General features: G+C 40.6%; 1 protein-coding gene across 1 annotated transcript in view; it reads left to right on the top strand.

Annotated features, from left to right (window-relative positions):
• The first annotated feature begins 1324 nt into the window (after positions 1-1324).
• VRK1 (VRK serine/threonine kinase 1) overlaps positions 1325-17243 on the top strand; it is a 38823-nt gene continuing 22904 nt past the window's right edge. Inside the window, exons 1-7 of the mRNA XM_081330426.1 lie at positions 1325-1463; positions 4303-4464; positions 5699-5754; positions 8663-8732; positions 11294-11381; positions 15057-15165; positions 15258-15350. Coding sequence (XP_081186552.1) covers positions 4308-4464; positions 5699-5754; positions 8663-8732; positions 11294-11381; positions 15057-15165; positions 15258-15350 — 573 coding nt within the window. The 5' untranslated portion in view covers positions 1325-1463; positions 4303-4307. The remainder of the gene's footprint in view (positions 1464-4302; positions 4465-5698; positions 5755-8662; positions 8733-11293; positions 11382-15056; positions 15166-15257; positions 15351-17243) is intronic.

Below are 17243 nucleotides of genomic sequence, written 5' to 3'. Positions count from 1 at the left end.
GTAAACTAATTCAGTACTATCTTTGCTGGATGACACTACATGGAAAAACAGTAACTTGTATAATGTGATTGAAAGATCATAGCAACTCTGTTTAGCACTAGATACTTTGAAGATACACTATCCTGAAGCATATATTCAGTCAGCTTATAGCAAGCTTCAAAGCATATTTGTACTTATAAAAAAGGCCCATTATCTCAATTAGGACTTTTTCCATAATAGGAATCTAAAGTTTTTGTTGATTTCAAAAATAAAATTACAACTGTATTGCCCCTCCGTGAATAACCCCCATTAAACTACGATGGAATTTTTTTTGTAAGATGATACAGTGAACTGAATTACTTGATAATCTATTGCGTTTGATTACTTGTTATTAAACCATTTTTTTTAAAAAAAATAATATCTAATATTACATAACAAAACATTTTATTCTAAAATATTTTCACCTAATACAATCATTATCATGGTTGTTAAAAGATGTCGTATTTCAGTTCTTCATCCTAAAAAGAAACACAGTATACCATTTTTAAAAGATGTTAATTTAACTGTTAAATTTACAGCCAGTCTTCCCACCAAAAACTATGATCTCTGGGGCAAAACTGCTAAGCTTGTAAGCCGCCCTGAGTCTTCGGAGAAGGGCGGGATATAAATGGAATTAAAAACAAAACACAAAACAGTAAGATGGTAAATACAATAAAGCCACTTTAAAACACAAGGAAAAATACCAGGGCAATTTACCTGCCTGGCAACAGGTAGATCAATGCAATTTTTCTGAACAGTAATAAAAAGCTGCCGTTAGTAGAAACAGGTTGGTAGACGAAGATTCTAAGGGCAAATTAATGTAGGATATTTTATTTCGCTTATTGTTATGTCGTTCACAAACAAGATTTAGAAAGCGGGGCAACCGAGGTCGCAGCAATATAGAGCGAAAACTGGAAGAACAAGAGACGAAATTGCCAGGAACAAATGCGGTTGAAAGTCATGGGATTTACTTCCCACTTCGCCAAAGAACAACTGAAATGAAAGTTATGAAATCAGAATTTCTCCAGCGTGCACCACCAACAAAGCCAGGCTGAGCCCCCTACGTGCTTTATGTAAAAAAAAGTTAAGCCTCAAGCGCCAAGGGCAACTACGAAAAACGCTGCCGAAGCCTACACCTCGGCAGCCAGACGCAATGCCGCCCACGGGCGAAAAGAGAGCCGAAAGGACAGCCTCGGCGCAAAGCCGAAGCCACACCCACCTTTTGGCGCGCGGGAAGCGAGACCGCCCCTCGGCCTTGACAATTACAGGGCTATATCCCGTTTGGAAAGCGGAAGTTCTCTTTGCGCGGCAACTCCGAACTTCCGCCCTCCTGCTTCCGGTGTGGAGTGAGGAACTGAGTTTTGTCCGTGACGGGGCCGGTGGTGGTCGAGCTTACGCGCTCTCGCCTGGTGCGACCTCTCGCCAGAGTCCGTTTGACTGACGAGGTATGGCCCGAAGCGCTCTCTCGCTATGGCTCTGGTGGGGGCAACCATTGCATCCCCTTTCCCCTGGGAGGAGAGCTTGGGAAAACCATGTGGTGCGCCATGGCCCATTTCCTTTGCCCCAAGGTGGATCTTACTGCTTTTGCCTTCCTCCTCTCTTCCTGTAGCTCGTCTCTGCTGTTTGGAAGCCCCCCCCCCGGTTTTTTTTTGGGGGGGGGGAGAGCCGGTGGCCACAGAAACACTGCGTATTTCTTTTTTCCGTTCTTAGCGGTGTATGTCGGCGTAAAAATAGTCAAATTAGCAATATGATCGGAATATCTACAGAACAGATTAATTTTTCGGGTCTTGCTGTGTCTTTCATTGCCTCTTTCCGCTGGCTCCGCTCCGTTGGGCGGGATTCGCGGTCGATCCAGGACAGGAGATTTAGTTCAAAACTGAATGTCGTTCCCATAAACCAGGGGTAGGCAACCTCGGCTCTTTTGTGACTCATGGACTTCAACTCCCAGAATTCCTGAGTCAGCTATGCTGACTCAGGAATTCTGGGAGTTGAAGTCCATGAGTCACAAAAGAGCCGAGGTTGCCTACCCCTGCCATAAACCCTTAATTCAGTTTGTGAATTGAAAATGAAAGCTAGCAGGAGATCTCATGTAAATAGTTCGGAGGTCTAGATTGGGAAAAACTGCACCAAACATTTTTTCTTTTGCCCATTTTTTATAAATGGTGATCTATTAAAATAAAAGGGGAAGCCTTTTGATGCTAAAAGCAACATGAAACATTTTGGGGGAAGTGAGTAGATCTACGATACAAGCGAGCATAGCTTTCTCATTAGTTTTCAACAGTCATAGTTTGAATTCTTAAAGGTAAAGGTAAAGGTTCCCCCGCACATGTGTGCTAGTCGTTTCCGACTCTAGGGGCCGGTGCTCATCTCCGTTTCAAAGCCGAAGAGCCAGCGCTTGTCCGAGAACATCTCCGTGGTCATGTGGCCGGCATGACTAGACGCCAAAGGCGCACGGAACGCTGTTACCTTCCCACCGTAGTGGTCCCTATTTTTCTACTTGCCTTTTTACGTGCTTTTGAACTGCTAGGTTGGCAGAAGCTGGGACGAGTAACAGGCGCTCACTCTGTTACGCGGCACTCGGGATTTGACCCGCCAAACTGCCGACCATCTGGTCGACAAGCTCAGCGTCCTAACCCACTGAGCCACTGCGTCCCTTGAATTCTTAGGACTGTTCAAAAGGCCTCTTTGACTGAAGGTTCGATGAAGTAAAATATAAGCCAACGTTTCCTCCCTTTTAGGTGGGGAGGTACTATGTGTTCTGTTCAGTAGAGTAACTTGGGTTTGCCAGAAGGAAACTGAAATAAATAACAGATTGTGATGTGTTAGAGAATGAAGGACATAAGTTCTGCATTTCCCAATGTAGAAACAATGTGTTTGGAAACATTTAATAGGAAGAAAGTGTAAAGAAAGTGGGAGATAAAAAAAATAATAGCAATGAACTTTATAGCCCTATTTTAGACCTGCTAAATAATCGTTAATTTAGTTATTATTAATCATGGTGATCAGAACTGTTTCTTGGTACAAGAAATGCCAAGTATATATCTCTAGTGATATTTAACTATTAAGGTTGTTATTGTTTGTTTACTCCTAAGCCTGCTTCTTGCTATTCAGGGTCTTAACATTTATCTTAAGAATCATCTGTTTAATAATCAGGGTTCTACTGATCTCTCTTTGTATAACATATGCAGGAATTCTGGGAGGTTAATGGTTCTAAGGTAGGAGTTTCTGAAAGTTACAGGATTGGTGAAAACTGCACTAAGTCCTCATTCCTCCCCCCACCCAGTCTGCATATCTACTGCATTACTGGTTATTCATTTATCACTTTTATTATTTTTATAAATAACTCAAGGTGGAGAACATATCCAACACATCTTCAGCCTCCTATTTGCCCCATAACAGCAACCCTATGAGGTAGTTTGGGCTACTGTCAAGTGATATACAGAGGCCCACAGAATATAACTGCTGTGACTTTTCAATTTAGATTATTTATTTGCCTTGTATCTTGCTACGGGGCTACTCTAGCTGGCTAAGAACAATAAAAAAGGAAGAATTGAAAAGAGCGTAAACAAAATTGAAGTAAAATAATAGAACAATAAAATAAAAAGAAAACATGAGAGTGCATCAATATGCTAACAAAAAGAACAGAGAGCAGAAAGGGGGGGATGTGCAATTATGCCACACAGCATTCAAATATGAGTAACCTAGTATAATTATGCTAATTTTGTAGGAAACAAGATAAGCAAAGAGGGACTATGAGCTAATGGAGAAATATGGGGTTCTACCTATTTTTTTTGCTTTTTTTGTTAACACTCCTAAGCAAGTATTGAGAAGTTTACAATGTTTATGAATCAAGTTAATGTCATCTTATCTAAATGATACTACACTATGATAATTGGTTATGTTTGTTTTAAGATACCAATAAGTGAATAAGGTATGCAGTTTATTATATATTGTTTGTTGAATAGAATATGATAAGAGAAATTGGTAAGAATATATTATTTTCAAACTGTAAAGCCTTTTTTGCACCCTTATCAGAGGTGCAAGTATCATATAGAAGTAAAACAATATATTTTTGTATTTGCCTTTTGATCAATTTGTCCCAGAAGAATTCAGTACTAAAATCATAAGAGTTCCAGGATCAGAACTTGTTTGGGGCTGATTTTCATTCTTCTGTTTTGTCGAACAGGGTGACAAACGGAAAAAGGCAATAAAGACCTTTAAGATTCAAAACATGTCAAATTTATCTTATTTCTAATTACTTTGTTTTTTCTTAATTTTTTTTAGTGACTATGCCTAATATCAAAAAGTCGACAGGAAAAAGAGGCCCAAGAAAACGGAAACTTGCAGAAGAATTTCCTCCTGGAGAAGTTTTTACTGACCTTTTAAAGAAAAAATGGAAGCTTGGTTCAGTTATAGGCAAAGGTGGTTTTGGCTGTCTGTACCTTGGTAAGAATATTGCCAAGATTGTTAAAATATAGGGGCCAGCATATAATTATTTTAAAATGTATATTCTTAACACATGCAGAATCCCTGTGAATATTAAATGGATATACTTTCCTACAGAACAAGCATATTTGTTTCAAAATACTCAACTGATAGAATTGCCTGGAGGAGAACCTCATCACTTTTTGCAGCTTCTCTCTTCCTATAACAGTAGAAAAGCAGTGACCTTAGAAAAGGGACAATACAACTTTATCTTTTTCCCTTCAAACAATTTGTACAAAGCTTGCTGTGTTGTTGTATAGCACTCCTCAAGGCTCTCCAGCTTTAGCCAGCTTGCCAATCAATTGACAAGCAGTTGCTGTAGAATGCATGGTTATCACGCTGCGGAAAGGATGTCCACAGGCCAAATAGTGTTCTTGGGATTCTGCCATTCAGCTGATTAGCAGATTGATGAGGGGACTGCGGGGTTGGTGACAGCATCTGGTGAAATGAATAGAAAGTAGTTGAGTGTGTGTGCCTGATTCTATTGCTTATTCTGATTTTCTTCATTGCCTTCATGTTCCCCTTACAAGAAGGGCTAGGCCTTTGTCACAATACTTTTTGTTGGTATTTTATCCAGTGATGCTGCCAGTAGAATGGACTCTTCTAACAGAATGGGTTCTTCTATCTTCCCCAGTGTGTTCCAGCAGAGAAATATAAAAACATGAAATCTTTTTGGAGGGTAAGGTGGGTATGCTAATTAGAAATCTCTGTTATGGATGTTATTACCATGTTCTTATTAGGACTTGGTGTTTATGGTTCTTTAAGAAAGGCTTTGTTGCTTCAATTCACCTTCCAAAATCACTGAATATTTCACTTATGGAACATTTAAATTGACTTATTTACATCTGGCAGCACCAGCTGGTTGCTCTTAAAGCAGAATAGTGTGAATGACTGGCCAGGTTTGGCAAGTTTGTACAGTTTTAAAAATTGAATGTAGCATTCATTATTTACATGCAAAGTTGAAATATTAAATGTAAAATTTAGTAAGTTATTATTATATGGGTATTTGTGATAGGGAGGTGGATTTGTGCAAAGAATACATAAGGTTCCACCATACAATATTGTTCAATATACTCATTAATTTGTATTAATTTCAGTATACTCATTAATTTGTATTTGGTTTTCATCCAATTCCTATATTCGTTGGTTATATAAAAATTGCTGCTGTTGATAAAAGCTATTTATATTTTAACAGCTGATGTTAATTCATCTGAATCAGTTACCAGTGATGCACCCTATGTTATAAAAGTGGTAAGTTTATTCACTCATTCATTTTTGGTGTGCCTAACTTCAGACTGACTCTGGAAATATTTTCTTTAGAAATAGCCTATATTTGAAGAATAAAATGGAAAAGACAAACTTTTCCACTTGTAGGTTTGTGAAATTGTAGAAAATCGCAACCAGAGTTATATGAATTGTTTAAATAAATTAAATTAAACAAATGTATTTAAGCTTTGCTAATATTAATATTTTACTAAAAACAAATGCTATTGTCATCTTACTCAAATAATCTCTAATTTTCTTTATATTCCTTGGATTGGGTATTGAATAGTGGAATAACATCTGCTTTTTACATTGGTTTCCTTTGAAGTATTCAAAAATTGCATAGGAAATAAAATTTCTGTAAAGTTGGGACAGACAATCTGGAATCTGACCTGTTGCTTGTATTTCTCTAGGGCAATAACTGTATATTTTATTTTATAACTAATTGCAGTTATGAGCTATTTTACTTTAGAGATCCATGGTAAAGGAGAAAAATTTGTCATTGTCCCCTCATGAATTTTGTGTTTGGAAAATTAAGAGATCTTAAGGACATATAAGGCATTTGGAGTCACGGTGTGCTATGGAATCTAAGCACTATCATTCTGATCATGAGTTCATTAATAGCAGGAATTGGGATCATGCAGCCATTTCCATATAGGTAGTGATAGTGCATGCAGGATGCCTCAGAAATGTTGGGGCATGTCCTTTGCATGTTTTCCTCTCATCTGCCTTTCATTACCCCATTTATCTTCCCATTAACTAATATGGATGACTGGGTAGATGGGACCACGATTTTCTGGCCCCTCACTTTTGACATTCTGAATACTGTGATGATACCAGAGAAGACTACTGATTAAAAAAACCAAATTATAGAGTGCATTTTAGTGTTGCTGCAAATATTATTGCTTTATATTAGTATCAGGTGGATTTGCTTTTTTCTTGTTACTTTTTATCTTTAGTATGGAATTATAAATGCTATTAATCAGTTATAATTATGATGTAAGATAATGTATATGTCACATATTTTACTGTTCAATATATTGGAAAGTATGCATAGTGATTCATATTGGTGATATACATGAGGCGATCTGCCTGAGTAGAGGTGACTGATATAAATATTTATATGAATCAGTGCTTTGTGATATAATTTAGAATTTAAATGTAAGGTGATAAATTATATTTATGCATGAATAGATACCTTGAAAAATATATCTCTTGAAGATGGTGACATTTGACACTAGCTATAGATTTATAGAATAGAGTTAACTACAGTGTATGTAGACATTTAAGTCTATTCTGCATTATGATTACAGCCACTTAAGTCAGGGTCATCTGGGAAAGGACTATCACAAATAACACACTGACTGTCCATGACCAAAACTCTTAACAGTTCTATAAAACAAAAATAAAACTAATGATTTAGTCTTGTTATAATATTTTTATTTAGTTAAAAAGTGACACCAATTTCAAAATGAGATCAGATTTTTTTTTTGCAAAAGCCATGTAAACCAATTCAATTCTGTGGTAGATTGCTTTATGCATAAATTTGTTTCCATTAATGGCAAGTACACTTCTTTTTCTAAAATATCTGTATGTATAGGAGATATTATAATTAATATTATATCTCATAGTGTAGTTCTGTAAGAACCCGTGGTCTGTCTCTATTTGGGAAGAATTCCATCTGAGATCCTGGAAAGGTGTTGATAGGCAGAATAGAATGCAGGGTGCTAGATAGACTGCTAGCTTGACCAGGTGGGAGACAACTAGGTTAAATGTATGTCTATAACATGCACTGGCTTAAAAATAAATTTTGTCTGAGCCAATAAAAGTTGTTGAAAGTTTATATGTTGGTATCTTTACTATATGGGACGTGGTGGGTTAGGACGCTGAGCTTGTCGATTAGAAGGTCGGCAGTTTGGCGGGTTGAATCCCGAGTGCCGCGTAACAGAGTGAGCGCCTGTTACTCGTCCCAGCTTCTGCCAACCTAGCAGTTCGAAAGCACGTAAAAATGCAAGTAGTAAAATAGGGACCACTACGGTGGGAAGGTAACAGCGTTCCGTGCGCCTTTGGCGTCTAGTCATGCCGGCCACATGACCATGGAGATGTCTTTGGACAAGCGCTGGCTCTTCGGCTTTGAAACGGAGATGAGCACCGGCCCCTAGAGTTGGAAATGACTAGCACGCATGTGCGGGGGAACCTTTACCTTTTTATCTTTAGTATATTAATTATTATTTGGATACTGAAAATGTGTGCTTGCTGAAGTATATTGACAGGAGCAAAGCAGTAAGACTGCCCCATCCTCCATAAAGTTTTTTATGGCTGCTTCAAAGTCTTTCCCAAATTGTCTCCATGTATGTGCCTAGACACCTGCTTTGTTTAATTTACAGTTACCTGAAGAGGTATGCATACAGCAGGAGTGTCAAACTTGCAACATCACGTGACGTGTCATGACGTATCGTGACTTTTTCTCCATTTCCAGCAATGGGGTGGGCTGGCAGTTTGACACCCCCGGCATACAGCCTTGGGAAGTTTATAGAGCAATTGTGGTAAACATTCTGGAGGATTTAGACGCCTCCATATTAGATGGGTTGCTTTGCTTGGGTCCTTCAAGTACTTACCCAGCTGTACTGTATATTATTTAGGTTTTTAAATTCCATATTGATGTAAACTTTTTATTGTGGTATATGGAAATGCTTTATTTTAAAATTATTTTTCTCTTTTCCAATTATATATCAATTATCAAGGAAAATTATAAGGAAGAAAAATTAAATGTTAAAAGAACAGTTTTTATAAGAAAATAGAAGAATGTTTTATATATTAGTAAAATCTTTGCTGGAAAAAACTGGAATAAATCAAATTTAAATCATTGCATTTATTTATAAAATGATATTTAAAGGAGCCCAGTGACAATGGACCACTCTTTACTGAGTTAAGTTTCTACATGCGAGCTGCTAAACCAGAACTAAGTAAGTAAATCAATTCACTTTTATTCAATAAAACAGTGTGATCATTCTTAAATATAAGAAAAATATAGTATTGAGTTATTGTAATTCATATAGGATTCTAAATGATTATTTTAAGAGTGAATTATAGACATATAATGATACAATATTGAGTATTTATTGGAAATATTTTTTATAAACTGGATCTAAAATTTGTCCTTTTTTAATACTAGGAATCTAGCTGCTTGAAAAGTGGGAAAGGAATAATAAACAACTGTATTTAAATAATATGCTAAACATGCTAACATCTTGTTAGCTTTTTGCTCATGTAGGGTGCAGTTATATTTAAATTGCTCAAACTAGATCAGGGGTGTCATTGAGGGCCACATCAGCATTGTGGTTGCCCTCGGGCCAGGTGGGTGTGGCCTAGTGGGTGGGTTTAGCTGGGGCGGGAATGGCCTACTGGGTGGGCGTGGCCAGCTTGACATCACTCGCTTCAGGGTGCCTGGGCAGGACTGGGGCAGATCTGAGGGTCTCCGGTGGAGGAGGATGGGACCAGGGTGTGCACTGGGACATGGTCCCTCCCACCCTCCCTTTGTACCTTCCTCCCACTCTCCCTTCCTTCCTCCGTTCCTTCATTCCTTTCTTCCTCTCACCCTCCGTTCCTTTTTCCCTGTTTCTTCCTCTGTTCTTCCCTCCCTTCTCCCCTCCCTCCCACTCACTCTCCCTTCCTCCCTCCTTTCCACCCTCCCTTCCTTCCTCTGTTCCTTCCTTTGCCTTCTCATCTCTTTCCTTCCCCGCGCTCAGGAAGGGGTGATGGGAGGGGGAGAGATTGCCAGCACTAATATTCTGCTGCCGACCATTCCTATACCATGTGGGCAGGCGGGGGTGGTCCCATTAAAAGGGATGCCTCGTGGCTGCGAGGCTGGAGGTGCTGGTGGGGGGTGGTGGCACTGATGTACAACCTGGTTGTGTCCATCAAAGCCAGAACGTGCTCAGCCTAAGATCCATTGGAACCAGCAAGGAGATACCCCGCTGCTTCTGTCCTGCCCCTGGGTGTGTGCACAGGAGACGGCCAGTGCCGGCGTCCTGGCTGAAGTCAGCCTGCAGGGCAAGACAGCCAGCAGGGACGCCAGACTCTGCTTGCGTGCACACCTAGGGGGCAGGGTGGGGCTGCTCCGTGGATTTAAAGCTGAGCGCATTCTGGCTTTGATGGATGCAACCAGGTTGTAGATCAGCACCACCCCCACAACCACCAGCACCTGCAGCCTCACAGCCATGAGACATTCCTTTCATCGGCACAGACACACCCACCCATGCGGGATAGCAAGACCGGCAGCAACATGGTAGCGCTGGCAATCTGTCCCCCTCCCATCACCCCTTCCTGAGCGTGGAGGAAGGAAAGAGATGAGAAGGAGAAAAGGAAGGAAGGAAGTGTAGCGGAGAGGGGAATTGCGGGGGAATCGACGCTGGTTGGGATTGTCACTGATTGGGAGGCTTTGCCAGAGCTCTGCAGATTTGGCAGAGGTCGGGTGCTTCGGTGGCCTCCGCAGTGGCTGGCGGCGGGGTGGGGCTCTTGGGGAGAGATTTTTAAAGGGGAAGAGGAGATTGACTGGAGGAAGAAGATTTTATTTTCTCTTTTCTGGAGAGACAAGTCAGAAGGAGGGAGAGTGAGATAGGAAGTTTATTCTCTGGAGAGAGAATAAAAAGCCTTTTCACCAACTTTCGCCAATTCCCCCCCCCCCCCAAATTCCTCTCTCTGCTACACTTCCTTCCTTTTCTCCTTCTCATCTCCTTCCTCCACGCTCAGGAAGGGGTGATGGGAGGGGGAAAGATTGCCAGCGCTGCCATGTTGCTGCCGGTCTAGCTATCCCGCGTGGGTGTGTGTTTGTGCCGATGAAAGGAATGCCTTGTGGCTGCGAGGCTGGAGGTGCTAGTGGGGGGTGGCGCTGATCTACAACCTGGTTGTGTCCATCAAAGCCAGAACGCGCTCAGCCTAAGATCCACTGAAACAGCAAGGAGCTGCCTCGCCACCTCTTCCCCCCCCCCCCGGTGTGTGCACAGGAAACGGCCAGCACCAGTGTCCTGGGTGAAGTCAGTCTGCGGGACAAGACAGCCAGCAGGGACGCCAGACTCCACTTGCGTGCGCACCCAAACAACAGTGCGGGGCTGCCCCGTGGATTTAATGCTGAGCGTGTTCTGGCTTTGTTATGCACAACCAAGTTGTAGATCAGCTCCTGGGCTGGGCTGGGCTGAGGTGCAGCAGGCTGGTCCTTCGGTCTTTCCAGAGCAGGTTCCCAGGCCGGACGGAACCACAAATTGGGCCACATCTGGCCTGCGGACCTTGTGTTTGACATGTCTGCTATAGAAGGAATCAAGGATAAAATGTATAAACATTAAAAAAAATGCAGTACATGTACAGTTTAGATTCTAAGCTTTTCAGTGCCATTAATTTCAGTGAAGGTTCCCTGTTTTTAAAAAATATCACCATTCTCTTCTGTTCATATTAAGTTTTAATAGACAGCAATGATAGTTTTCAACCTTATGTGGTAATAAATGTGTATTGAATACTTGTTTCTTTTCAGTTAAAAAATGGATTTCTTCTCACAAACTGAAATATTTAGGCGTACCAAAATATTGGGGTTCTGGCTTGCATCAAAAGAATGGCAAAAGGTATAAACCGTTTGTTATTTTAGAATATCAAAGACTTTTTATAATGTAACTTGCATTAATTCCAATTTTCCAAACCCTACAATATTTATTAAAATGAGTCATAATAATGTCAAGTGCAGGTCTTTGTCATTTACGTTTATCTTATGATCAACATATTGAGGAATTGGCACAATCTTGTATGTATTTTATTGGAAAACTTGGAAGTATGCATTGTGGTCAGTATTAAGTGAATCTTAAGTAATGTTATGATATTCTATTACATTTAATAAATGTGCTTAGTAGTTCTCAGGAAGTATAAGATAGGTTGCTTAACCTTTCCAAGTTAGGTTTATTCCATCAGAATAAAACTAAATATGTTTAAAGAATTCAGGCCAAGTAGTAGGATTTCAGCGTCAGCTATTGTTCTTTTGCTTTTCATCTCATGGCCAGAACAGAATAAATAGGCAGTAATCCATTTTGAGTATTACCTAACAACTAAATTACAAAAATATCTGTTGTTGTTGTTGTTGTTGTTGTTAGTTGCGAAGTCGTGTCCGACCCATCGCGACCCTATGGACAATGTTCCTCCAGGCCTTCCTGTCCTCTACCATCTTCTGGAGTCCATCTAGGCTCACACATACTGCTTCAGTGACTCCATCCAGCCACCTCATTCTCTGTCGTCCCCTTCTTCTATTGCCCTCAATCTTTCCCAGCATTAGGCTCTTCTCCAGTGAGTCCTTCCTTCTCATTAAGTGGCCAAAGTATTTGAGTTTTAGCTTCAGGATCTGGCCTTCTAAAGAGCAGTCAGGGTTGATCTCCTCTAGGACTGACCGGTTTGATCGCCTTGCAGTCCAAGGGACTCGCAGGAGTCTTCTCCAGCACCATAGTTCAAAGGCCTCAATTCTTTGGCGCTCAGCCTTTCTGATGGTCCAACTTTCACTGCCATACATTGCAACTGGGAAGACCATGGCATTGACTATACGCACTTTTGTTGGCAGGGTGATGTCTCTGCTTTTTAATGTGCTGCCTAGATTTGCCATGGCTTTCCTCCCCAGGAGCAAGCGTCTTTTAATTTCTTGGCTACAGTCCCCATCTGCAGTGATCTTGGAGCCCAGGAAAATAAAATCTGTCACTACCTCCATTTCTTCCCCATCTATTTGCCAGGAGTTGAGAGGGCCGGATGCCATGATCTTGGTTTTCTTAATGTTTAGTTTCAACCCAAGTTTTGCACTCTCCTTCTTCACCTGCAACAAGAGGCTCTTTAGTTCTTCTTCACTTTCTGCCATTAGAGTGGTATCATCTGCATATCTTAGGTTGTTGATGTTTCTTCCGGCAATCTTAATTCCAAATTTTGATTCATCTAGCCCTGCCTTTCTCATGATGTGCTCTGCATATAAGTTAAATAGGCAGGGCGATAGTATACAGCCTTGCCGGACTCCTTTCCCAATTTTGAACCAATCAGTGGTTCCGTGTCCAGTTCTCACTGTTGCTTCTTGACCCGCATATCTGTATATCTGTACAAGGAGATAATTGAAAATACCTTGCTAGATATGTGGAATAACAAAATTTGGCTATCGTTAAAATTAAACCATTAAGAAAATATCAAACAGGAAATGTACTAATTGAAAGGGTTGTTAATGAGATTAACTGTTCTTTTTGGCTTGTAGTTTAGTGACAAGCATTAAGGTTTTGTTTAAAGAAGACCTCTTCTCTATTGAATTTTTTTGATAAGTTATTTAATGAGTGAAAACAACTGTTTTTATTGCTTCCTGGGGGGGGTGTAATTAAATTGAGATCATGCTTCAGGTGCCACAGAAGTATGGCACAGAAGTTTGGTTAATTAGAATAGCACAGATTCTGCATTTCTCTCAGTCAAGAGACATACTTGATCTCTGTTAAACTTCAGAAATTTGCCTTTAGTATCAGTTGAACTACTATCCTGTTCTGATTTCATTTGTTCCTGTATACTTTCCTGAATTTGTAGAAAATATGGAAGCAGATTTTAAACTTTTCTTTCTTTTTTTTATGCCACTGCACTGCTTGGGAATAGCACCTAGAACCAGTGCTTTTTTTGTAAGAAAAAAGGTGCTGGAACTCAGTGCCCCCTCCCCCCCCGGGCCAGGCCATTCCTTAATTGGCAACCTTTCACTCCCCTCCCAAGCTGGACTTCCATGCTAAGATGGATGGGATGGGAATGGTAGGCATGGTCCCTCTCCACCGTTTCGGAGCCAGGGGGGAGTGATGGTGAACGGCTCCACTGCCGCTGTGCACCGCTGTAGGGGCTTTCTTTCTTTCTTTCAACTGCCCGGGCACAGTCGCCGCCTCCTTGTCGTCTGCCAACTCTTCTGTTGCTTGCTCCATGACCGGGTGGCACAAGCCTCCCCCGCCGCCTCCCTCTGCCAGTCCTTTGTCGCCTGTCTCATGGAGAACACAGCAGCTCTGTGCAGGGATGCAGAGCAGAGAACAGCCCTTGCTTGCTGCCCTGCATTGCCCCACGTCTCCCTTCTGGAAATGGTAGCTGCGTTTCCTGCCGCTTCTGCTCCCGGCGCAGCTCCTTCCTCTTCCTGAAAGCATTTCTTTGCTAACCTGCTTTCCAGCTCTGGCGTGTTTCTCTTCTGCTGCAGGGGAACGGAGTTTGTGGGACTAAAAAAAGTTCAGTCAGACCTTCCAACTCCTTGTGAGATCTTTCCTCCCTCCCCCCACAAGAAGTTGGAAGGTCTGACTGAATATTTTTTAGTTCCACAAATTCCATTGGAAAAAGGTGCCGGAATGCTGTTCCGTGCATTCTATGACAAAAAATAAAGCCCTGCCTAGAACCTTTGTCATCATAAAAGCTAATCAAGATCAGTCCTGCTTGGTACCATGTTTCCCCGAAAATAAGACCTATCCTGAAAATAAGCCCTAGCTTGATTTTTACGTGTGCGCCTAATATAAGCCCTGTCCCCCAAATAAGCCCTAATTAAGGCCCCGCCCACTCCATCCCACTGTCTGGTTGCATGAGGTGGGGCGAGGTGCATGTGGGGGTAGAACTGCCCTACGCATCCCACACCCGTTTATTTCAGGACTGCCGTAGTCAAGCCACCCATGCCCTGATACCTGCCTTGCCTTGTGGCAGCGGCATCAACAGCCCTGTCCAGAAGAGTCCACATACCTGCTGCCAGTCCACTTCTATGGTTGCTCGCCACCACTCACGTGTGTCACTCCCAGCCTCTGTTTCACCAGCAGAAGTGTCATCCGGGAGCTCCGTTCTGGGCTACAGAGGCCTTTTCTGAAGGCCTCTGCCAGCGAAACAGAGGCTGGGGAGCGGTAGCAAGCGGCTGCAGAAGAAATGGGCCATCAGCGGCCATGCGGGCTCCTGCTAAGCGGGGTGCTGGTGCTTCAAGGCAAAGCAAGACAGTGGAAATGACATCCCCCGAAAATAAGACCTATTGCCTCTTTTGGAGGCAAAAAATAATAATAAAAAAATAAGACCAGGTCTTATTTTGGGAGGAACACGGTATGTAGATGGAAGACCATTAAGAAATACCAGGTCTGGAAATTAAACAGGGAAGTCAAAAAAAAGAACTGGAAGACGTTAGTGGCACACAATTGTTAATTGTTCCTAAGAAAACTCCATGTCTGTACCGTCCTCAAGAGTGAATGTTATTTTTTTGTATGACGTTTTCTATTTCCTGAAATGTATTTTTTTTAAATCAGTTATAGATTTATGGTGATGGACAGATTAGGGAAAGATCTTCAGAAGATATTTGAAGAACAAGGAAAGCAGTTTTCACGCAAAACAGTGTTACAGTTGGGACTGAGAATAGTAAGTTAATGTTTCTCTATGTTAATGTTAGTAGAGACCTCATTGAAATTTATTTTGTTGAATTTTTTTTCTGACGCTCTTATGTTTTTTAGCTGGATGTTTTGGAATACATTCATGAACATGAATATGTGCACGGAGACATCAAGGCCTCAAATCTTCTCCTGGGCCACAAGATTCCAAATCAGGTAACTTTCAGTGTTTAACCTATTGTTTTAAAGAAAATGGAACTGCTGTGAACCTCAGCAGAAATCTTGCCTTTCTGAATGTGTACAGCGTTAATATTTCTGCTTGACATTTATATCTAGTTAATGTTGTACATTTTTTATTCACTTTGCTGGCAGTTGATCAAATTGGCTATTCTGCCCTGAATAATATTCAAGAGAATGCTTGCAATACAAAATGAATTTCAAATAGCTGTTTGGGGGTGGAAGTTTAAAATTATATACTACACCAGTGAATTACATTTGCTTGTCTGCTTTGTCAATTTTTTATTTCCTTTGTTTGAAGAATCCATCAAGCATAAGTGTTCTGCTACTTGAAAACCTGATTTCTTAACATATTAGTTCAAATCAAATGGTTTACAGAAATGTCTCTACCTGTCCATTTATTATTATCATTTAGTTATAGTAGTCATCATTAGCAAATGAACAATTTCCAGGTTTAGATACTTTTCATCAGATGAATAAGTGAATTTATAGTACTTTTAAAGGAGGTTTTCTGTTTTTGAAAATGAATCCATAGAACTTAGTCACTCTCAAGAGCTTTTACTTGTCTACTTTTCATATTCCCATATAAATTGATAGAAACATTGAGAGGGTTACTTTGTCTCTTCCTTTGGCAAAGGGTCCAAGAGTCACTAGGATTGTTTGATCACCACATCACTTTAGATTTCTTTTTGTTGTTTCTAAACGAGATCAAAGTTTTTGTTTTATATTCATACTTTTTATCACCATTGTATGAATTGTTGATAAAGAATACTATTTCAGAAGATGAGAATTATCTAAAAATGAAAATAATTTCATAAATCAAAGGGAAATGATTGGGTTGTATAGTAAAATTAAAGCAACGTACACACATATATAACATACTCTAAAGACAAAATTTTAGTTGCATTGCAATCAAGAAATAAATTCATAGCAGGAACTCACTTTTCAAAGACACTTTGCCCATTTTAGTGTTTGACATATCCCCTTAGCTTGATTACAATATATAATTACAATATAATGCAAATATTCTCCAGATTATTGGCTTCCTGGTTAATGGGTATTCTGTAACTTGCTAACCTTATCTTGATGAAAAGACACGATCCCTTCTTACATGGTAACTCTTTTGTGAGAACCCATGACCTGCTCATCAAGTCAGAAATTTTAGCAGCCCAGGTCTTAAGATTTTTCTATAAGCACAGACTTTTTACAACCTATATTAATTTCCACTTACCAAATTTGGAGCCAGGAAATAAATTTATGTACTTATTTGATTTAGAAGCCACCAAATTCTAGAATGACTTTAAAAATAGAAAATGGTAAAGAAAACTCCCATGGACTGGTTAACAATACCCCATATATCAAAAAGCCATAACCATCAGGGTCCACAAGTGGCCTAGCCCATAGCCTGGGAGAAACGCCATTTTTAGAAAGCCTGTCATAAGATTATCGAAGTGGGAGCTACACAAATCTCTCAGAGGGCTAGGGCTGCAACAGAGAAGGCCCAGGTTTTGATCCATGCAGTTGTTTGAGGGAGGGAGCACCAATTCTGTCAGATATAACAAGGGCAGAAACCATGGGAGATAGGTGGTCCCTTCAATAACCTGATCCAGTGCTATGAAAAGCTTTGTATAGCCAGCAGATTGAATTGGAAAAGAAAGAGAATAGGTCTGGTGCTGAGTTGCTTCTGTAACAGTTTGTGAGATGTAAATGAAATTGAGATTGGTGGTAAAAGCAGCATGAGATTTCAGGTGGGAATTGAAAGCATCCACTGGTAAAAGTGAGCCTTGGTTATTAAAAATAATTCTGAATTAGGTATGTGCTGGTAATACGATATTTAGAATCACCATCTACACCCCTGAGACAATATGTTCT

The sequence above is a fragment of the Vipera berus genome, assembly GCF_964194415.1.
Source record: "Vipera berus genome assembly, chromosome: 1".
Lineage (NCBI taxonomy): Eukaryota > Metazoa > Chordata > Lepidosauria > Squamata > Viperidae > Vipera > Vipera berus.
Note: the sequence above shows the minus strand (reverse complement) of the source record. Positions and strands in the feature narration are given on the sequence as shown.